General features: G+C 29.9%; 8 protein-coding genes across 8 annotated transcripts; 4 read left to right on the top strand and 4 right to left on the bottom strand.

The window, feature by feature from the left end:
- Positions 1-3,904: 3,904 nt before the first annotated feature.
- On the top strand, positions 3,905-6,900 carry NAEGRDRAFT_69695 (uncharacterized protein; the record flags this gene model as incomplete). The annotated part of the gene is made up of 4 exons (XM_002675041.1): positions 3,905-4,148; positions 4,447-5,149; positions 5,261-6,109; positions 6,216-6,900. The coding sequence occupies 4 exons, from the start codon at positions 3,905-3,907 to the stop codon at positions 6,898-6,900; spliced, it is 2,481 nt and encodes an 826-aa protein (XP_002675087.1).
- Positions 6,901-7,033: 133 nt separating this feature from the next.
- Positions 7,034-7,432, bottom strand: NAEGRDRAFT_69694 (uncharacterized protein; the record flags this gene model as incomplete). Its single annotated transcript, XM_002674968.1, has 1 exon — positions 7,034-7,432. One exon carries the CDS (start codon positions 7,430-7,432, stop codon positions 7,034-7,036), a length of 399 nt encoding a protein of 132 aa, XP_002675014.1.
- Positions 7,433-8,515: 1,083 nt separating this feature from the next.
- Positions 8,516-10,228, top strand: NAEGRDRAFT_80417 (uncharacterized protein). Its single transcript, XM_002675040.1, has one exon. It carries the CDS (start codon positions 8,722-8,724, stop codon positions 10,207-10,209), a length of 1,488 nt encoding a protein of 495 aa, XP_002675086.1. The 5' UTR covers positions 8,516-8,721; the 3' UTR covers positions 10,210-10,228.
- A 338-nt stretch (positions 10,229-10,566) lies between these two features.
- NAEGRDRAFT_50477 (uncharacterized protein) lies at positions 10,567-11,382 on the bottom strand (the record flags this gene model as incomplete). The annotated part of the gene is made up of 1 exon (XM_002674967.1): positions 10,567-11,382. The coding sequence occupies one exon, from the start codon at positions 11,380-11,382 to the stop codon at positions 10,567-10,569; it is 816 nt and encodes a 271-aa protein (XP_002675013.1).
- Positions 11,383-13,447: 2,065 nt separating this feature from the next.
- On the top strand, positions 13,448-14,652 carry NAEGRDRAFT_69690 (uncharacterized protein; the record flags this gene model as incomplete). Its single annotated transcript, XM_002675039.1, has 5 exons — positions 13,448-13,486; positions 13,535-13,690; positions 13,748-14,132; positions 14,182-14,499; positions 14,567-14,652. 5 exons carry the CDS (start codon positions 13,448-13,450, stop codon positions 14,650-14,652), a joined length of 984 nt encoding a protein of 327 aa, XP_002675085.1.
- Positions 14,653-15,915: 1,263 nt separating this feature from the next.
- On the top strand, positions 15,916-16,636 carry NAEGRDRAFT_83220 (katanin p60; the record flags this gene model as incomplete). Its single annotated transcript, XM_002675038.1, has 1 exon — positions 15,916-16,636. One exon carries the CDS (start codon positions 15,916-15,918, stop codon positions 16,618-16,620), a length of 705 nt encoding a protein of 234 aa, XP_002675084.1. The 3' UTR covers positions 16,621-16,636.
- Positions 16,637-18,237: 1,601 nt separating this feature from the next.
- NAEGRDRAFT_69688 (uncharacterized protein) lies at positions 18,238-20,190 on the bottom strand (the record flags this gene model as incomplete). Its single annotated transcript, XM_002674966.1, has 4 exons — positions 18,238-18,509; positions 18,696-19,232; positions 19,554-19,673; positions 20,031-20,190. 4 exons carry the CDS (start codon positions 20,188-20,190, stop codon positions 18,238-18,240), a joined length of 1,089 nt encoding a protein of 362 aa, XP_002675012.1.
- Positions 20,191-20,348: 158 nt separating this feature from the next.
- NAEGRDRAFT_69687 (uncharacterized protein) lies at positions 20,349-22,315 on the bottom strand (the record flags this gene model as incomplete). Its single annotated transcript, XM_002674965.1, has 4 exons — positions 20,349-21,463; positions 21,541-21,816; positions 21,880-21,905; positions 21,990-22,315. 4 exons carry the CDS (start codon positions 22,313-22,315, stop codon positions 20,349-20,351), a joined length of 1,743 nt encoding a protein of 580 aa, XP_002675011.1.
- Positions 22,316-22,432: the final 117 nt, after the last annotated feature.

Below are 22,432 nucleotides of genomic sequence, written 5' to 3'. Positions count from 1 at the left end.
AGAATGTGTAACAATAGATCAAAAACAAATAATAATAGGAAAGGATAGAACATTTGCCTTTGATTATGTATTCGGGCAAAATTCAATGCAGGTATGTAACGACAAAATACAATATTTTCATCATCAAAATTTAGTCAGCAATTTATGACTCTTCAGTAAAATCATTAGTGGATGGACTTTTTCAAGGATATAATGCAACAGTTCTTGCCTATGGTCAAACAGTATGTTATCTTTATGAACTTTTTGGATCTAACTTTTATTAGGGCTCGGGGAAAACATTTACAATGGGAACAGCAAATTCATCAAATTTATTAGATGAAGAACTAGGAGTTATACCGAGAGTTATTCAACAAATATTCGAAACTGTAAAACAAAGAACAGATATGGAGTGTGTTGTGAAAGTTTCTTTTCTTGAAATTTATAATGAAACTATTAAGGATCTACTTTCTCCGACAACATCATCAAAATTGATTCAAATAAGAGAAGATGAGAAAAAAGGGATATTCCTTTCGGGGATTAAAGAAGAGCTAGTCCAAAGTTTTGATGATATGATAGGCTGCTTGGAAACTGGTAGCTTGTATAGAACTGTAGGAAGTACATTAATGAATGAAGTGTCGAGTAGGTCACATTCCATATTTACTATTTTACTTGAACAGAGAGTTAAAGGAGAAAATTCTGATTCAACAGGAAACGGAGAACAATACATGACTGCCAAGTTCCATTTAGTGGACTTGGCTGGTAGTGAAAGAACAAAGAGAACGGGAGCTGTTGGAGTTCGATTTAAAGAGGCTGTTCAAATCAATTGTGGATTATTGGCTCTTGGTAATGTGATTAGTGCTTTGGGAGACGAGAAGAAGAGGGCCCACATAACTCACGTTCCATACAGAGACTCCAAGCTTACGAGGTTATTGCAAGATAGCTTGGGTGGTAACAGCAAAACAGTTATGATTGCTTGTATTTCCCCAGCAGATTCAAATTTTGAAGAAACAGTGAATACCTTAAAATATGCCAACAGAGCAAGAAACATTAAGAACAAACCAGTTGTGAATATAGATCCTCATTCAATGCAAATAGACCAATTAAGAAACGAAATTCAATCACTAAAACTTGCTTTAATGCAACAAAGAATGAGTCCAGAAGGATTTAACCCATCTGTAGAGAATTTGCTTAAATTTGAAGACAACCAAAGATTCTCTGATGTAAATAGTATACGAGATGAAACCAAATTGTTGAAGGAACAATTAACAAATTCCAATACCAAGATAGAAGATCTTAACGAAAATTTATCAAAGATACAATCAGAAAGAGATTCTTACGTACAACGATTTAGGGCATTTAGAAACAAAGTGAAAGATGTTCTTAGAATTCTTAAAAAAATCCCATGGAGTTCTTTGGATATTCCAAAAGAGAAAATTTCTGAAATAATTTCTGCTTTAGAGGCTGTTGTTTCGAACGATGTAACTGGTTCATTAACATTGGAGAGAGTTGACTCCACTTCAAGTTTGGGATCTGATACCGATTCCAACAGAAGTGAAGATGACAAGAACAAAGTTATTGATACATTAAAGCAGGAAGTTAAAGAGGCAAGGGATGACCTTAAACGTGATGAAAAAATATTTACTGAAAAGATGAGAGAAATTAAGAGATTATCAAAAACAAATTGGGTGTTGAAGAAAAATGTTCAAGCACTCAAACAAGATTTGGAGTTGGAAATGAAGAAGGTTGCTCAATTAGGTGAATATATTCAGAGTCTTCCTGAAGAGCTGGGGATTGCTAGTCTTCCTCCAATGCCTGTTCTTGTCAGTAAAAACATGGCTCAACCAATAAGTGTACCTCCACCACAAGAGGACAGTCCAAGAGAGGAATCACCTGTTGTTGAAGGAGAGCTTAATCAAATAGAGAACGATATTAAGAATATAGAAAAAGAAAAGAACATGATGTACAATCAACAAAACCAAATCGAAATGGAAAAGACAATGGTAGAGAAGCAAATGCAAGAACATAAAATGATTTTCATGAAGAAACAGAGGAAATATGAGCAAAGCTTGAAAGACTTGACTGTAATGATTAAATTGAAAGAGGAGTTGATAAGAGACTTACTTAAGAGTGAACACGAATCATTGGTTATCCAAGAAAATTATGAAAAGAAGATTCTTGAAATGGAATCGTCAGTGATTGCTACTCAACAGGAGCTTGAAAAACTAATGACTGCCCTTGAAACAGCTGATATGGAGAAAGGAAAAAAGGAAGAGGAAAAGAAGAGAATCCAGGCTGACTATGAAGAAAGGCTCAAGAAACAAAATTTTCAACTCTCAGAATTCAGAAAAAAGGCAAATGAATCAGATAGAATATCAAAGTTAAAATATCAAAGTGATAAGAAAGTTTACGATCTTCAATCCGAAATTACAAAGATGAAATCGCAACAGGATTCTCTCAGGAATAAGATTAAGGAAGAAACTGAAAAACAAAACCAATCGTATTCATCTCAATTGAAACAAATTGCTGGGTTAAGAAAACAAGCTGAGCTGAGTCAAAAAAGAATTAGAGAGTTGGAAATTGAAAACCAAAAGCAAAGATCACTTCTCGATAAGAAATCTGAAGAAGTTGAAAAGGTTAATCAGCAGTTACGGTTGAACAGGTATCAACTCTCAAGATCTTCCAAGATGAAAGCATCATCAACAGAAATAGACAAACAAAAAGAATGGCTCGATAAGGAGATTGAAAAATATATGACAAAGAAAGATGCTATTGAAACTTTGGAAAAAGAGCTTGCAAGAAGAGAATCCATCATTCAAGAAAAGGAACATATGATAACTGCTAAGCAGGATATTGAAATGAGAAAAATACGAAAGAATCAATTCATGCAAGAGTCAATGGTTGATATTGAGAAACAGTTAGAAGAAGTTGAAAGAGAAATTATTGAAAAGGAAACGATTCTAAAGAGCAAGAGAACTTCCAACAGTAATAATTGCTTGAAAACTGAAGCAAAAATTATTAACGATCTCCAACAACAAATCGACGTGTTGCACCAAAGAAGAGAAAAATTCCTTAAGCACAGAGATAAGCTCGAGCAAAAAGCCAAGGATCAAATTAAAAAGGAAGAAGAAGAGCTTGAGGAGATTAACGAAAGAACAGAAGTACTTGATGCTGAAATCCAATACAAGACTGAAACAATTGAACAATTCCAGAACAAGTTGAGATTTGCAGATAATGAATCATTTTCCATGTCTATGTTCAATGAAATTGGATCTGTTTCTGAAGCCAAAGTGTTATTGAAACAATATTTCGAAAAAGTTATTGAACTGAAAGAAGATGAAAAAGTGAAAAAGCAAAAGATTTTGGAACTGGAGCTTAACCTCAAAGATAGAGACAAAATGGTTGAAAACCTCCAAAATAATATTCGTCTTACAGAACTTGTTTACGAAAGAAGGCAAATCAAACTTCAAAAAGAAAGCGAGCAAAAGATTAACTATCTCCTTAAACAAATTGCCCAATATAATGGTGACCAATCATCTTCATCTGGAGGGTCTTTATCAATCGATACTGAAAAGATAGTCAAATTAATCAAAGTGAAGGACGAACAAATCAGCAAGTTAGACCAAAAACTTGACAAGATTAAACTTCGTTCCGATAACTTGGAAGAAACATCCAAATCCTCTAAACTATCATCAGAATTGGCTAGCTTGACTCAGTTGGTGCATTCGAGACATCCTAAACATTAAAATTAATTTATTATTTCAAAAACAACACATTAGAGCATCCTCAATCGCAAGAATTTCAAAGTTAACAACCATTGATATTCGGAAGAAGGATATTTTGTGCTTCCTCTTCATCGGTTCACTTCCGAAATTGAATCAGCATTCAAGTCCCATTGCATTTTCAAATTGTCGAGTCAATAAAAAAAATGAACATCCTTGAAAGGTGTCTTGTTCTCTCTGATGAAGTTGGTTTAAATGCTTTGAAAAATACCAACGAATTTACTTCCGATTTACAAAAGAGTGAAATCTTGTCATTTGCTATTGATATTTTGAACGGAAATTACAAATCTGATTATCATCCTTCCATCTTTTCATCAATTTTTAATCCACTTGCTGATTTAGATGAAGAAGAATGTAAAAATTATCAACTCGTTAAATCACTCTTAACAGGTAAGTTTGTGATGAAGATTTAAATAACTAATCTTCTACCATTGTTATTAATTCATCCAAATCTGTTAAAATTTCAACAATAACAACAACATTAAACAACTCCTCATCACTAACAACCATCTAATAGAATGTTATAAGAAATTAAATCAAACCATCACTAAATACCTTTCGGAAAACCCAGAATTTAATTCAATTATTATTTTACTCTGTGGTATTAATTATTTAAATTTATTTATTCAACAAAATTTTGTTGGTCCAACAACAACAACACTCCATTCAATTCCTTTCATTAATTTAGGTGAAATTAAGAATCCTGAATTTTTAGAAATTAAGAATGAATCAAATTCATGTAGAACTTCAACTTTACAAAAATATGCCATTTCAGAATTATCTATAAATGGTGAATCAGCATTTGCAGTTACAATAATTCCACATTATTTATTAATTGCTAAATGTTTTCTTGATAGAGATGATATTTCAAACTTGGAAACTTATGAATGGTGGAAATTTAGAGTTAATATTACTCATCAAAGATTAATGAGCTATTTTACTGAAACAATTTTAAATTCAGTTTCAAAATCATTTGAATATCTTGATGCAAAATATCCAATTGAAAAAGTTACAGAAGAAAATGATGAATTATTTGCTAGATATTATATTGAAAAGGGTCTTGTTGATTATTACTTTAGAAGACAACGTTTTGCTTATCAAAGTTTTGAAAAAGCTAAACAAGCAACTGGTTTATATATGAATGTAACTGGTAAATTTGGTGTTAAAACTAAATATCAACAATATAAGACTGCTCAATTGGTTTTAGAAGCTAAGAGTAGAACTTCCAAACCAAAAACAACTGAAAGTGATCTTTTACCTGAAGTTGTTAAACATTATGAAGATACTCACTTGTTGGAAACACCAAATATTGATTTAACTGATGAAGAAGAAAAGGAATTGACTTTATCTTCTTTAAGACCTGTTGATCAAGCAATTATTTTGGCCATGTGGTATGTTTTTATTATAAATTGTTTGAATGATATAATTTTAATATGATTTAACATTGATGTATGATATTATTGATATCATTGATATTATTACTTTGAATTTCTTTAAAATAGTATTGATATTAAGAATACAAATCCAGATCACGGTATTACACAAGGACAAATGATGCCATATATTAACAGAGTTATTGAAAATCCACAAAATTGGCTTATTCAATCAACTGCCTTATTATTAAGAGCAAAGATTCAAGCAGAAACTGTTGGTACACTTATTCGTAGTATTGAACAAATGGAAAAACTTGTTTCACAATTACAAAATCCAGAACCAAATATGAGCACACGTCTTAAATATTTCTATTGTCTTGGATATCCACCAATATTTGAATTACAAAGAGAATTAGCATTTATTTATACTAAATCAGCATTATTAGAATCAGCACTTGTCATTTATAGAAAATATGGAATGTTTGAAGAAATGATGAAATCTTTCATTTCACTTGATCAAGAAAATAGAGCTAAAAGAGTTGTAATTGAAAAGGTTATTGAAGATCCTGAAAATCCACTTTTATGGTGCATGTTAGGTGATTTGAAACGTTCTGAAAAATTGAGACAAGAATATCATGTTGAAGGTGAAGATGAAATTCTCTCCAAATATCCAACTTGTATTGCAATGTATGAAAAAGCTTGGGAAGTTTCTGAACATCGTTTTGCTAGAGCTAAACGTGCTCTTGGTTTTTATTATACTGAAATTAATCAACATGAATCTGCAATTCCAGAATTTGAAGCTTCTTTAGCTCTTTCAAGTTTATACACTTCTGCTTGGTTTATTTATGGTTATTGTTGCATGAAAACTCAAAATTGGAAGAAGGCACAAACTGCTTATTCTAAAGTTGTTCAACAAACTCCAGATGATGCTGAAGCATGGAGCAATTTGGCCAATGTTCATTTACAACAAGGTAACAAGTATGTTTTAATATTGATAATTTTTTATATATTTAATTAACTATAATTGTACAATATATTCATTAATGAATGCATTGAATGATAATAACAATTTAAATGAATATAGAAAAGCAGCATTCTTAGCTCAACAAGAAGCAGCTAGAATTGCCTTTGATGGATGGCGTATTTGGCAAAATTACTTGTATATTTGTATTGAAGCTAACGAATTTGATTGTGCAATTAGTGCTGTCAAGAGATTGGTTGAAATTAAGCAAGATAAGAAGCTTGACACTGATGTCTTGTTCTTATTCTTGAGAGTTTTCAAGATTTTATTAGAAAAATCACCAGTTCCACATGGTGAAAGATTGAAAAAAGAATTATCTGACATGTTTGAACATATTACTAATACTATTTCATTGGATCCACATATTTGGAAAGCTTATTCAGGATATTATGAAATTTTGGCAGATTCTGTTTTGGATGAACATTCAGAAGAAAAGATTAAGTATTTAGAATTGGCAGTCGAAAAGAGACAAAAATTAGTTAGAAGTTTACAAATGTCAGGTTGGGAACGTGAACAATCTAAATTTGGTTTTGTTGCATTCTCTGTTTCTGAATTAGTTAAATTACAAATTCGTGTTGCTTCTTGGTATAAACAACATGATAAGGAAGATAAGGAAGTTTCACATTTATCTCAAGCTGAAGATTTACTCAAATCTGTTACAAAACGATCACAAGAAGTTTTCAAGAATACTGAAGAATTTAAAGAATTGGCTGATCTCTTAGAACAAGTTCAACAAGCCTTAATTTAAATAAACTTTTGATATGTAATCAAAGTGATACTAGTTATATTGTATCGATTAATAAACTAATAATAATAATACTTGGTAACATGTTAATAAATAGGATATTGAAAAATTAATATATATATATATTTAAAATTGTTTAATCTCTTCCGTATCTACCTAACAGATAATCCTTAGATTCATTAATTTTAGATGAAATATAAGCAGAACCTCCATTATCAGGGTGATTTAAAAGCATTAATTTTCTGTGACGTTTCTTTACATCTTCCTCTGTAACATGTTTAACTGTCTTTCCAAAGCCTAAAACATCCAAAGCTTCTTTCTTCGACATTTCTGGGTTAAATGATCCTTCAATAAAGTTTCTTCCGTAAATTGGTTTCGAGAGTAAATCAGCATTCAATGTAAATCCTGTTTTTTTCATTGTTGTACTATTAATTGCTGATGCTGATTTGGCTCTAGCCATAGCTCTAACTGATGCTCTTAAAACAACAATTCCAGATCCAAGGGCAACGCCTGCAACTACTAATGAAAGGGTCATATTGATGATGATGTATTGTTATTGATGATATATTCAAAAAAATTAAAATTCGGAAGAAAAAAGCACTACAGAAAAAGTGTTCTTGTTCGTTATTGTTGTTGATGGATTTTTTTTAATTAATTTATTTGATTTATTCAATCAATTTTATATTATCTTTAAAACTTGATTAAAAATATTATACATCTACAGCTCAATATAATTAAAACACAATGACAATGATAAAATTGATAACCACCAATGCTCTTTTTATTAATGATACAGATCTATTGTAGAGATGTTTTGTAATCCTTTGAAAAATGTTAAACATTGACAAATCAATATTTCATCAACTACACCAAATGTAAAATTTATTATGATACAAATCTCTCTATATATGTACAGAGAGGAAGCTATTTGTGAGCTGGATAAATAATTACAGCCCATTCTATAATATATTTAAATGCTAATATTTGATTTACAATTTCTTCCATGAAGCAATCTTTCCACAAGAACAACATTTAGTACCAATACGAGCTAATAACAATGTAATATTATACAATATTCGAATATCATTCAAAAACTTTTTTTACAACTAACCTTGAGGAGTTGCATGACACATGTGACACACTGACACAACACATCCATCTTTACATGAAATCTTATGGAGTTTAACACAAGAATCGCCACAACCTGAACACTTTGCCATTATTGTTTGATTTTAATTGTTTTTTTTTAGAGTTTGATATTGTTGTTTGATTTGAAAAACTAGTTGTTGGATGAGTTGTTAAAATGTTCCATTTATTTACCGTGTCGCCCATGTAATCATGGATGAGTTATTATCCATGTTCATTAATGGATGTGAAAATTGAAAAGTTCACATTTAGAGCTAATTGTAAAGATTTACAGTTTTTATAAATTAGATAAAAATAATAAGAAGAATGCGTACTACAGTGTATCTATACTGAGTAGTATTGTTAAATGGTAAAGTTTATATAATATTATATTATTTTGGTTGAATAATATTGTAAAGATTACAATTGTTTTTTTTATTTCTAAAAATACAATTCCCAAATTAAAAAACTAAAAATATCCTTTAAAAAAATACAAAAATTTTACACCACCGTGTCGAATGGATAATTCACCATCAAGAAATTTAACTCTAGCATTATTCTATCCAACAACAACAACATCATCATCATCAGTATCACTTCAATACTTTTCAATCAATAAGTGCGCACAATCTGAACATTTCATATAATACATCATTAAATACATTTTACGATTTTTAAAAACAATAATAACACCACATCATGATGGAAACAGAACCAACCTATGATCAACAACAACAACAACAACAACAACGTAGTACAACAACAAGAAACAAGGCAGGTGAATTTGGTAGACCTTTAATACCCTTCTTTTTAAATGAAGATGCCAATGGAGAAACACCAACCGGAGGCTATTCAGTGAATGAAGATTTATTCTTAACTGATGAACAAGCACAACAACAAGAACGAGTTTTTGTACCAAAAGGGGAGAAATCAATTAGAGTAAGAGAATTTAAAGATGGATACTTTGAATACAAGGATCTTTCTTTTGATGGTATTCAAGAAAAGTTAACCTTTCATTCTCCAATCAAGCAACAACAACAACAACAAGCTAATAACAATAGTAATCAACCACAATTCTTCTCTCAACACGTTGAAAATAATAAGAATAATTCTTCAAATGGTAACAGTAATGCCAATGGAAATGGTTTTGGGAAAACAAAAACATCAAGCAGGGATCACTTTGCAAACTATGAAAGAATGGTCATTCCTTACCAACACAAGAATAACATGACAAAATCAAATGATAACAGTAGTAGCAGTGATGAAAACAAACTCCAAAGTGATGAAGATAAACGAGAAGAAGAAGATAAGAAGGCAAAGAAAAAGAAGCAAAAGAAGAAGGTTATGGTTCCTATCAATGTACAAAAACAAAATGTATCTTCAAGAAATACCAATCATCTCATTAGAAATCATGAGAATCAACCTCCTAGTAATATCAACAATAACCAATCCTCTAATCAAGAATTTATTTCATCATCATCACAACAACCAAATTATCAACAACAATCAGTTCCAGTAACCACTATTAATCATACTGCTGGATATCCTCAAGTATTAGTTATGCATAGTCCTTTAGCTTTCAACTCTCCTTCCTCTCCAACAGTTTATCCAAAACCAAACACCAATCAGAAATTATTAACACCTTCATTACTTGGTATCAATAGATCAGCTTCTATTATAACCTCAGCAAATAATTCTAGTCCTAATTCTGCACCATCACCAAATGGACTTTTAAAACCAAGCGCTCTTCTCAGTCAATCACTCCAATTAATCAATTCAACACCTGTAAAACCTCCTACAGTTTCAACTATTCCTCCACAAAAAGTTCCAACTCATTTTCCTCAACAATCCTATGATGTTTCATACCTTGAAAATAATATTTTACCACAGTATTATCAAGAACAACCTGCTAGTTATAATTATTCAATGAATAATGGTTCTCTTCCAAATGTTACCACTTCTGAACCAGTAATTGAACAATTACCACCAATTTCACAAATGGTTTCATCTAGTTCATCAACCTCCTTGACTGAAAAAGAGTTATTGTCAATTTTAATGAATGATGGATCTGTCAATTTCACCCCAGATGAGCCTGAGAATTTAGAACAAAAACATAAAAAGTTTGCAGGTGGTTCTTGGTCAAATTCTCCTCATCCAAGTGAGATTCCAAAGCCAAATTTCAAATAAATGCAAAGATTTGGATCTCAAAGAATAATTTAAAGATATTAATTGTTGCATTCAGGGAAAGCAGTGAAATTAAAGACGGTCTTCGAGTATTTACTTTGGGATATGTTAGTGATATTCAGATAAGGCAGTTCCATAAATCTATTTTATCTGGTCAATTATATGGCATTTCAAATTTTTGATAAATTAATTACCTTGTCGTTTGCACTAATAAAATTATAAATATAAGCAGATAGAGTTGTTTTATTTTAACTTGCATTGGCGAGATTCCAAATAAAGCCAATCAAATATCAAAAATTGAAGTATTTACATGTTTTTTTCATTTTCTTTCTTTTTTTCATCTTTTTCTTAAAGCTTTTCTCAATATTCATCTATTTCTTTCATTTGTCTTTCTCTCATATTCTTAAGTTTTTTCTCATATTCATCTATTTCTTTATATTGTCTTTCTCTCATATTCTTAATTATTTTCTGATATTCATCTCTCATATTCTTAATTGTTTTCTCATATTCATCTATTTCATTAAGTTGTCTATCTCTCATATTCTTAATTGTTTTCTCATATTTATCACTCATATTCTTAATTGTTTTCTCATATTCATCTATTTCATTAAGTTGTCTATCTCTCATATTCTTAATTGTTTTCTCATGTTTATCACTCATGTTCTTAATTGTTTTCTCATATTCATCTCTTTCTTTCTCATGTTCATCTCTCATATTCTTAAGTACGAGTACATATTCGTCTATTTCTTTCTCAAGTCTACCTCTTATATTCTCAATTGTTTTATCATGTTCATATCCCTTTCTTGTGACTTCAATTTTTGATTCCTTTGATTTTTCTGAGCGTTTGATTCCAGGGTCTTTCTCTGATTTATGTACTTTAATACAACTATTATTTCTTTCTTCCAACTGGATACAATTACTTGAATGATCTGAGCTTTCATCAGACTTATATTGCACCTGTAGCTTATTGCTTGAGGATTCATGTGTTGGAATCCATCCAGGTAAACGTTTTCCTTGATTGATATTGTAGCTATGTTTAGGAGAAGAATCTTCTTCAACATCTGAATTGGAGGTTGAGGTGAGAGAATCATACTCATCTGCTACCTCTTTCCAATGATCCTCAGAGAATGAGTTTGAAATTGTGAAACTACAATCAAGATCAACTTTTAAATCCATCTTGAATTGGTTTTCAATTTGGATTAAAGTAAATTTTTGATGAGAATCAAAGAGAGATTTGGTATTGGGAACGGAGTGGACCTCTTCAATTTTAGCAAAGGAGTTAAATTGCTCCCTTAACCAACTTAATAAAATACTATACAATTCACAGGTATCAATGTTTTCTTCTATACTCTTATCTATTAGGATGGAAAAACCGTTCTTATATGATGGTTTTGAATTTTGAATTTTCAATGGTACTATCTTAACCTTATTACTGACTTTCTTAGAGTTTCTAATTTCCTTAATTTTTCCTAAAACTTTGGTTTTAATTGGCGTATATTTACCATGATATTCAACTCTTATTTGGTGGCGATATGTAAAATCTGAACCAATGATATGAACGTTGAAGAGTGTTGGTAGGTGGCAAATTAATTTTGGCTGTGATTGTTGCATCGGTTAATGGAATACCTGTTCTCATTTTTTTGGAAAGTTAAAAATTTCAATCACCACTTGCAATTTACAACGTCTATTGAACTTGGCTCGGCAGTTTGTTTATAGAGAACATGGGAGGTTTTTACATCTTGCTTAGTTAAGGTTTATTCATGAGATTGATCAAGTACATCATTTATTCCTTATTCCAATACTTCATCTCCATTCCTTGAGGGGCTTCACCCTTAACTTTCTTAGAACCAACCTCATTCCAATTGGTGGATAATACAGTACCACCACTTTCTTGGAAACTCTTCATCATGGCTCTTCTGGTTTCTTCGTTACCTTGCGAGTAAATTTGTTGGAAAAGTTTTTGTAAAGCAGCATCACCTTCTGGTTTTTCTTCTTCTTCTTCCTTCTTGGCAATCTTGTCAAGGGAGTCAAAGTCGGTCTTCTTTGAGGTTGGATATTTCTTTGGATCGAATTGAGTAGTATAAACGCTTGAGGATTGGAATTGAGGATCAAATTTGTTAACATTTCCAACTTCTTCAAAAGAAGGCCATTCAATAGTTGGATGAACCTTCTTCAACTTGATTTCACATTTTGAAGGTAATTGTTCAATCTTTGATTCTGATGGATTAATACTGTCAAATAATTTAAATGTTCTTTCAAATTTGGTAAAATCTTCATCTCCCATTTGAGCTGGAACTCCTTCTTGTGGTGGAATTGTAATAGAAATTGTAACTTCATTTTCACTGATAGTAACATGTCTATCTTCCTTCTTAGTTGCTTGCAATCCTATAACACTCAATACTGCATATTCGTCCATTTGGAAGAAATTCCATTTAATCTTCTTTTTGTGTGGGACGACTGATAAAGTAGATGATGATTGAGTTGGTGGAGTAGTAGTGGTAGTTGTTACAGGAGTATGAGTAGTAGTAGTGGTTGGTGTAGGTGTAGAGGAAGATGGAGTGGATGATTTAAGCTCAGCGTTAGCTTTTCTCAACCAAGTTTTAGCCTTTGAGTCTTCAGGCTTGATTGTCAATGCCTTTTCCAATGCTTGTTTAGATTGTTCATATTGTTCCAATTCGAATAAAGCAACACCCTTTCTCAAGTGACCATTGAAAGAATTTGGTGAGAGTGAAATTGCTTGTTCCGCATCCTCCAATGAAGCCTTGTGATTTCCGAGTTGATTATAACAGGCTGATCGTTTTTCAAAATATTCAGCCTTCTTTTCCATTTCAATAGCCTGAGAATATTTAGTCAAGGCACTTTCATATTCTTCATCGACGAATAAATCATTTCCTTCTTGATAGAGATCAGAGGCACTTTCAAATGATGGCATCTTTTGATGGTGGTGTGGATGATTTTTTTTAATAAAATAATTAATAATAAATATATTATTGGTAGGGTGATGATGAAGATGAAGGAACTCTCATTCCGAAATTGAGTCTTCGGAATTTCCTACACTTCTTTCATCTCAATAATTTATTGTGAAGAATTCCAAGTTTTGTTGAAAACAAAAATTGTGAATGTTTGGTCTTTCTTAATAAGATTTCAAACTGAATAATTCATCTATGAAGAAATAATAAAAAACAAAAAAAGGCTTTGATCTTGGAGGGAAATACAATTTTAAAAATAACTCTTTAAAAAAATGTCTTCGATCAATTTATTTAATACACCACAAGGACCTGTATGTGTTATTGTTTCTTCTTGATTTAATTAATACATGAAACTCTAGCGTCCATTAGTTGAATTTAGAGCCGGAAAGTTGACCAAGGAGGGTTCTGTTGTTAAAGCCGATAATAGAAAAGGTAAAATTGTTCTAGTTGCTGGAAGTGACGAAGATCCACTTGTACATTTCCAATGGAGAGATAGAAGTGATAAAGTTATTGAGGTATGCAATTATAGTAATCTTATTTTGGATTAAGTTTCATTGAAATTAATTAATTAGGATTTCATTCTCTTCCCAGGAGATGTTACATTCAGTAAAGTTGATAAAGTTAAGGATGGCAGAGTGTATTTGTTAAAGTTTACTAATGGAAGAGAAGCATTCTATTGGATGCAAGAACCAAGCGCTGACAAGGATGCAGAATATGAAAAGAAGATTAATGAATATATTAATGAACCACCTCTTGGTGACGATATGGCTGATGAAGATTTGCTTCCAACTTCTAGCTCACAATCTGCTACTGCTCCAACTTCAAATACATCATCTCAATCTGCTGTCCAACTTGATCAATTGACTAGAATCATTCAAGGTATTAATCCAACAGGTGCTCAACCACAATCTTCAAGTCAATCATCAAGCCAAGGTGGTAGTTCTCAAAATGAATCAGGTAGGTTAAAACACAACACAAATCACCACAACACAATACACATTATTAGCCTCCTTACAAGAAATTATGAAAAGTTTACAAAGAGGTCAAAAACAATCTATTGGATTGGATCAAATTCTCACATCTGAATCTCTCTCCGAAATTTTAAAGAGAAATACATCAATTAATAATAGAGATGAATTATTCTCAAATTTACCTGAAGGTGATAATGAAAAATCAACTCAAAACTTATTAAGTCATATCAGAAGTCCACAATTCCGTCAAACTTTGGATGTTTTTGGAACTGCTTTAGCAACAGGTCAATTAGGAGGATTGATGAGAGAATTTGGTCTTGATCCATCAGTTGTAGATCCAATGAGAGGAGGAGGTTAGTTTATACACTATTTCACAATAAGTTATTTATTTCAATTTTTAACGTAAACATACTAACGTAGGTCTTTTAAAATTCTTGGATGCTTTAGCCAAAAAAGAAGAAGAAAAGAAACCAGAAGATAAGATGGAAGATGATAAGAAGGAATAATTGTCTCATACTGTATTAAAATAAATGTATATGAATTCACTGTTGTATAAAACATCTCGAGTTGTCAGGTATTTATAATCATTGATTCCTCATTGTTTTTAAATGTTTCAACATGTGATTGTATTATAACTTTGAATTTATTTGAGGAAGAAGGAAATATTGGCGCCAATCAATCTACAAAAAAATGCCAAAACACCATCTTCAAGGAATAACAGATAGTGTAAAATTAGCCAGGGAGCATGCTCTTCTCGGTAATTATAGTGTATCATTAGCAACATATGATGGTATCTCGGATCAAATTGATTCTTACCTTAGTGAAGCAATATTACCAATGGATTTGAAAACACAATGGTCTCAATTAAAACAAAGACTCAGACAAGAATATCAAATTATACAAAACATACAAAACGAATTGAATATATTCAGTAATGGATTTTCTTCTTCTGGGGGTAATTCTTCATCAAGTAGTAATAATAATAATAGTAATAATAATGGAGGAGGTGGAGCAAGAATGAAACCACTTCCAAAGTTCTTTGAGGATCCATCAGAGAAATCGGCAGGTGGAGGAGTTGCATTTGTTGTGAATACAGTTGCAAATAATTCACCAACAACATCATATGATGACCAACCACTTCCAAGAGCTAAAACACCAAATCAACTTGGTGGTGGAGCACCTCCTCAAGATAATTATGATCCTGATGTTTGGCTTCCTCCTACTCCAGTTCAAGGTGTTTCAAAACCAAAAAGATTATCAAATGATAAGAAGGTTCTTAATCAACCACCAACAAAACAAGTTAATAATCGAGTAAGTATCAACGCTCATCTCTGTCATAAGAATATTAGGTCGCAAATTATGTCGATAAGAAGCTAAACGCAAAGTTACTAGGAAATCAATATTCTAAAGATAACAAACAAAGACCAACTCCTGGAGTTGCAAACAAAAAGTCAAAGATGGATGATAAGGATAACATGGCTGTTGGAGAGGAAGGAGGTGAATCACCTGTTGTAATCGTAAATGGAGAAGAAAAACCAAAATTTGTTCCAGTGTGTTCAGCTGATAAGGATTTGGCTGAAATTATTGAGAAGGAAATTTTGGATAAACAATGTAATACTCACTGGACAGATATTGCTGGAATGGATTCAGCAAAAAATCTGCTTGAGGAAGCAGCTGTTTTACCAATCATGATGCCAGAATTTTTCAATGGCATTAGATCTCCATATAAGGGTATCTTGCTTTTTGGTCCTCCAGGTACAGGTAAGACAATGCTTGCAAAAGCAGTAGCCACTGAATGTAAAACTACATTCTTTTGTGTTTCAGTTTCTGCTTTGACATCCAAGTGGAGAGGTGAATCAGAAAAATTAATCAAATTATTATTCGAAATGGCAAGATTCTATGCTCCAAGTACTATATTTATTGACGAAATTGATGCCTTAGGTGGAAAGAGATCAGAAGGTGAACATGAAGCAAGCAGAAGAGTGAAAACAGAACTTTTGGTACAAATGGATGGTGCTAATAATGATGCACTGAATCCAGAAGAAAAGAAGATGGTTCTAGTATTGGGAGCTACCAATCACCCTTGGGAGCTTGACGATGCTTTGAGAAGACGTTTAGAAAAGAGAATTCACATTCCTCTTCCAGATCATGAAGGAAGAAAGTTAATTTTCAAACTTTATTTGGATAAATTAATTATAGGCGAAGATGTTAATGTTGATGAGTTATCTAGATTGACAGAAGGTTACAGTCCTGCTGATATTAAGTTAATTTGCAGAGATGCAGCTATGATGGTCCTCAGAAAAGCCATTGAAAGCTTTGGTAAAACTGGGTTAATCTCAAAACAAGACGAGTTGAAGAATCAACCTATTTCAATGAACAACTTTTTGGAGACATTAAAAAACGTGAGCTCTTCTGTGGGTACAGCTGAGCTTGATAGATATAAAAAGTGGATGGAAGAATTTGGATCAAAATAAATTATCATTTCACTTTATTATTTGTTGAAATGTTTTCCTTATTTTTACTACTCGAATATTTCTTACAATATTCAGTCAAAAAGTCAACTGTACCATAATCTCCAAATGGTTTAGATAATTGAGGTTGATGATAAGGTTTTGAAGGTATATTTGCTTGAGGTTGAAAAGTGGAATAATAAGTTGTTTTCCCTAGAGCTACAGTTGGCATCTTGTCTTGTTTCTTAGCTTGCTGAGAAGATGGTTTGGATGTTTGTGAAAATGTTGGAAGTTTCCTCCTTGCTTCTCTTCTTTCTTTTTGAACTAATGAATCGACAGAGAAAGAAGGCTGAACAACACCTCCAGAAGCAGTTGGGCAAGTGGTTGCCTTCCATGCAGGTTGAACCTTAGTATATTCTTGAACTTTAGAATTAGATCTAGTAAAGTCAGTCTTAGAAGTTGGCATTGTTACAATATTAGAAGGTGCCATTGCGAATGGTACTTTAGAATTAAAAACTCTATCATGCATTCTTTGTACATGAGAAGTTGATGGCCTAGCAGTTAAACATGATGTATTATTGTTGGTGTTTGTATTTGGATGATGATTAACAATTGATAAAGTATTTGTGGTAGTAAATTCATTAGGAAATATAATAGGTCTAACATTTGGAGCAGTTTTAGGTCTATTATGTGTCATTGCATACTTTTCAGATGCAACTTGTTGGATTGGTCTTGATTTTTTCTGATCAACAACATGTGGAGTTGTTTCTTTAAATTCGTAATGATCATGTGATTGAGGTTGGATATGTTTTTGATAGGAAGTAATTGATGACATCATCTTTTTAAAAGAATCCATATCTTCCTTATTCTTATTATCTTTGAAATATGTTGCAATTGATTTAATTGCTTTATCTGTTAATACTCCATGTCCAAAATTACTAGCTGCATGAAAATATGCATCAACTTCACTATCTGCTGTATATGGATTCTTTACATTTGATAAATTTTCAAAAGTACTTCCTAGTTTTTTAAATAGAGTATGAAATTGTTTTCTATCATTCTCAGAGGCTTGTTCTTTTAACCATGCACTAACTCCTCTTAATGAGTTATCATTAAACAATTTTGAATAACTACTAGTTTGTAATTTCTTTGAGGTTTTCCGATAGGATTTTAATACAAATTCTTTACGATACTCCTGATAAGCATCAAACTTTTGATCAAAGTAAGGCTTATAGTGACCCATAGACATTTTTTTTGAACGTTATTATTTCAAAATCATGCTGTAACCGTCCATATCAACTGACTTTATTGTAGTAGTTTAAAAGATTCATTTGCAATGAGCAGGGATCATCACTATTAACCGTTTTACTGGAATCCTCCATCAACAGTATTATTGCCGACACATCATCTTGGGTAGTAACACTTTGAAGGTAGTGCTATTACTTTCCTTAATCATGCACCCAGAATCAAAGAATAAGGTTTTAAATGATGAGATTTTTCATTGATATTAAATTAATATATTGAGTGTTATTATTATTACTACAGGAATTGTTTTTACATTAGTAGTGTTAGGAAGTTTAATGGTTTCGATGGGAGGTAATATATTGGTACAAAATTATTGGGAGTTGAGGTTAATGGTGCTTAATCAGACTTTTCAATTTCTCTTTCTTCATCATCTTCATCATCTTCCTTCTTGTTAGGATTATGTCTCAAAAGATAGGAAGCCAAATATTGTATTGGATCTTCTGGTCTTTCTCTAACAACACAAGCTAATCCTTGCAACAAGATTGGAACTACAGTTTGATCGAGATAGGCTCTAACCGGAAGGGCATGATAATTCGTTTTAGAGTGCACTCTTTCCTTTGTTTGTTCAAGAGTAGCAGCACTAGGGGTGAAATCTCCTAAAATACTTTCTTGTTTATTATCTTTGTATTATGATCCATGATAATTATTCATCCATTCATCAAATATTGAAAAACCTACCAGACATTGTTGATGTATTTTTTATTGTTTGAAAAATGTAAAAAATTGCGCGCCAAAATTTTATTGTTTAATCTTTTTCTTTTGAGGTTCTTGTTCATTCTCACTCACTCTTTCACTTGTTGTATTTTCACTTTCATTCTCTTGATTATTATTATTATTAGCACTAGTAGTAGTATCAGTATTGGTATCAGTTTCAGTATTATTATTAGTATTATTAGTATTATTACATCTATTTAATAATAAATTAATACCCTTCTTTTTATGGACATATTTCAAAATATCAGTTGAAAATTTAGACCATTCCTTTTCACCCATTGTATCTAATTCTCTTCTAATATTAAATTCATTCAAATCTAAATTTCTCAATTCAATTTTCAATAAAACTTCATCAATTAATTTTTCATGTTTTTCATTAAAATTTTCCCAATGAACTTGTTCAATATCATTTGGTTTAATTTTAAATATAAAATTTCTATCACAAACATAATTTTCCTTATCAAGTAAATATAAAACACATCCTTCTGTAATAAAATGATTATATTCATAGGCATGTTTTAAATTATTTTCATTTCTAAAATTTTCATTTAATTTAAAATTATATTCTTGTAATGTTTTAACTTGTTCAATTAATGTTTTATAACTATTTTTATATTCTATTAATTTATTAATTTTAATATTATTTAATTCAATTATTTCATTTAATTCATTTTTATTTAATTCATTATTAGTTAATTCAATATTATTTGTTAAATTAATAGATTCTAAAATACATGGTTTAATTTTAGAATTATTATATAAAAATAGTAATGGTTTTAATTCAATATCAAAATTATATTTAACAAGATGTGGTTCTTCATATCCACATAATTCACAAGATAGAGAATTAATATTTTTATCATTAATAAAATGTGAAAAATAAATATTATTTGAATTTTTTAAAATATTTTCATTAAATAAATTTAATTTTTGTAAACTTTTTACAGTTAAATCATAAAATAAAATTGAATGTCTTGGATTATTTTCAACTATTGGAGTACCTTTAGTTTTACAACTAATAAATTCAATACCATCATTATTACTATATTTATATAATACTATATTTGAACCATTCCATTTATTCATAAAACAATAATTATTTAAATTTTTAATATTTTTAAAATAATTTTCAGGTAAAAAACAAGTTCCTTTTTTTTGTTTTTTAGGATATAAATAATTTAAATTTGGAATATTATATACTATATTTGGTTCATTTAAATTTATATCATTTATATTATCAATAATCATTGATCCATTATATTTACCATGTTTAGTAACAATACATCCTTTAATTGTATTACTTTTATTAAATGGATCAATACAATCAAATGTTTTTACATCTCTTTCAACATTATTTAATTTAAATACATTTTTAATAATATTTAATGTTTTAGTATTTGTTATTTTATATTTACTTGTTAATAAATTATTATTATCATCATCATTAGTATTATCATCATTGTTTGTATCATTGTTATTATTACTATCATTATCAGTTCTCTTTCTTTTTAATTCCGAAGATGATGATCCATCATCAATAATAATAGAACCTTCCTGTTGATAAAGTTCAGACATTTTTTTTTTCAAAGGCTTTTTTATTTTGATGGGAGAGTGCACTGTGTGCAACTATCAACTATGAACACACAAGGCTTTAATCTCACAATTCTATCGTAGTTGAAATACTACTACTATTAATAACTAATGTTTTAATGAGTATCGTACATAAATTAAATTTAATTTATTATTGTTGATTCCAATTGTTTTTCTTCTTGTTGTAATAAATTTAATTTTTCCAACAAGTGTCTTCTAAATTTCAACAAGTGATACAAATTCAATGTTCTCCAATGTAAAATCAAAGTTAATAAAAAGGCTAAACCATTCAATACGGATAGAATAATAAAAGTCAATTCATAACATTCTCTACCATGACATGTTAACATTCTAGGTTCCTTAATATTTAATTGATACAAATGACCAGCTAAACCAGTTGAAAATGCATACGATCCACATGAAGATGATAATGAATGAATTGTAGAATTTAAACCGTAATATTTGGCGCCAAATCTTTCACTTATAAAACTTGGATTCAATGCCATAAATCCACCATAACTCAATCCTACAAAAATAATTAATGGATAAAAACCTGGTAATGGTAAAAATGAAAATATAAATTGACCAATCATCATCATTAATATAGTAATTCCTATAAATGTAATTCTTGTTAAATTTTTTAATGGATTAAATAATTTATCACTCACAAATCCAAATAAAATTCTACCAATACAATTACAACAACTAAATACAATTACCATATTATTTTGTTCTCCATTTTTACCACCATAAGATTGGACTATTGATCCTAAATTGTTAATTATTACAATTCCTGATCCGGCAAATAAAAATGTTATTAAAAATGATAAATAAAAATCTAATGAAATTAACATTTTAAATGGATTGACATTTGGTGCTTCATTTTCTTTTAATTTTAATTCTATTTTGGTAATTCTTTCTTTTAAAGTTTCATTTTCTTTTAAATTATTTTCTTTTAAATTATTATTTACATTATCATCAACATCATGTAAATTATCTACGTTATCTACATTAGATGATTCATTTTCATTTTCAATTTGATTATTATTATCATTTTGATTATTCTTATTATTATTACTATTTATAGTAAGTGAATTAGCCTTACTATCTAAAAATATAGGACCCATTATCATTACTACAACACCTCCTAATACAGCACAAAATATTAAATAAATTTCTAAATCTTGTTGAAATATATATAAATATGCACCTGAATATATTGCACTACTAATACCATAACAAGATGATAATACTCCAACTATATATATTTAAATATAAAATTAAAATAAATAAAAAATAAAAATAAATAAACATTAAATAAAATTAAATACATACTAACTAGACCTCTATTTCTTTCTGGAAAATTCTTCATTGAAGTAGAAATTGAAGATATAAAACCACCTCCACATGCACTTCCCATTAAAAACATTAAAAAACAAAATGCTATATATGGATCTATAAATGGTAAATTACCAGTTACAATTAAGGACATGGAAAAATATGAAAAAAATAAACATGCTCCTGCTAATAAACTACTAATTCTAGATCCAAATATATCATTTACAAATGAAAATATAAAACTAAAATTAGATCCTAAATTGGCTGATGTTCCTATTAAATTTACTATTTATAGAAATATTATTATTTTAATAAAACAATATAATTGTAACATACCTTCACTTTGTGATAATAAAAATGTTCTATTTTCATAATATTATAAAATTAAATTAAAAAAAATAATAATAATTAAAATAAATTATATTTAAATAAAATTAAAAACTTACTTTTTTAGAGAAGGACTAATAGATGAAAATGAATAAGGAGTACCACTTGCAGTCATTATAAAACAACCAACAATAAATGCTATCCATCTTCTAACTCTCTTCATTGATTCTGATTGAAATATTTTTGTAAAATTTGAAAATCTTTTCTTTTCAACTAAAATTGGAATTTCATTATAATTATTATTAATAGAATTTACATTATTATCATAATAGGAAATATTATTATTACTATTAGATAAAAGTAATGATTTTTCACTATTAAATGCATTTTCTAATTTCTTTTCATAATTTTCATCATCAATATCATCGTTATATTGAGACGCCATTTTTAGTATATTCAACAATCAATAGGTATCACACACTATTTTTTAAAATACAAGAGATGCAACAAGAGATGATTTGGATGTTTAGATGTTTTTTTTATATTGTTGTTATTGTGTTGT

Source organism: Naegleria gruberi (genome assembly GCF_000004985.1).
Source record: "Naegleria gruberi genomic scaffold NAEGRscaffold_36, whole genome shotgun sequence".
NCBI lineage: Eukaryota > Heterolobosea > Eutetramitea > Acrasida > Naegleriidae > Naegleria > Naegleria gruberi.
Note: the sequence above shows the minus strand (reverse complement) of the source record. Positions and strands in the feature narration are given on the sequence as shown.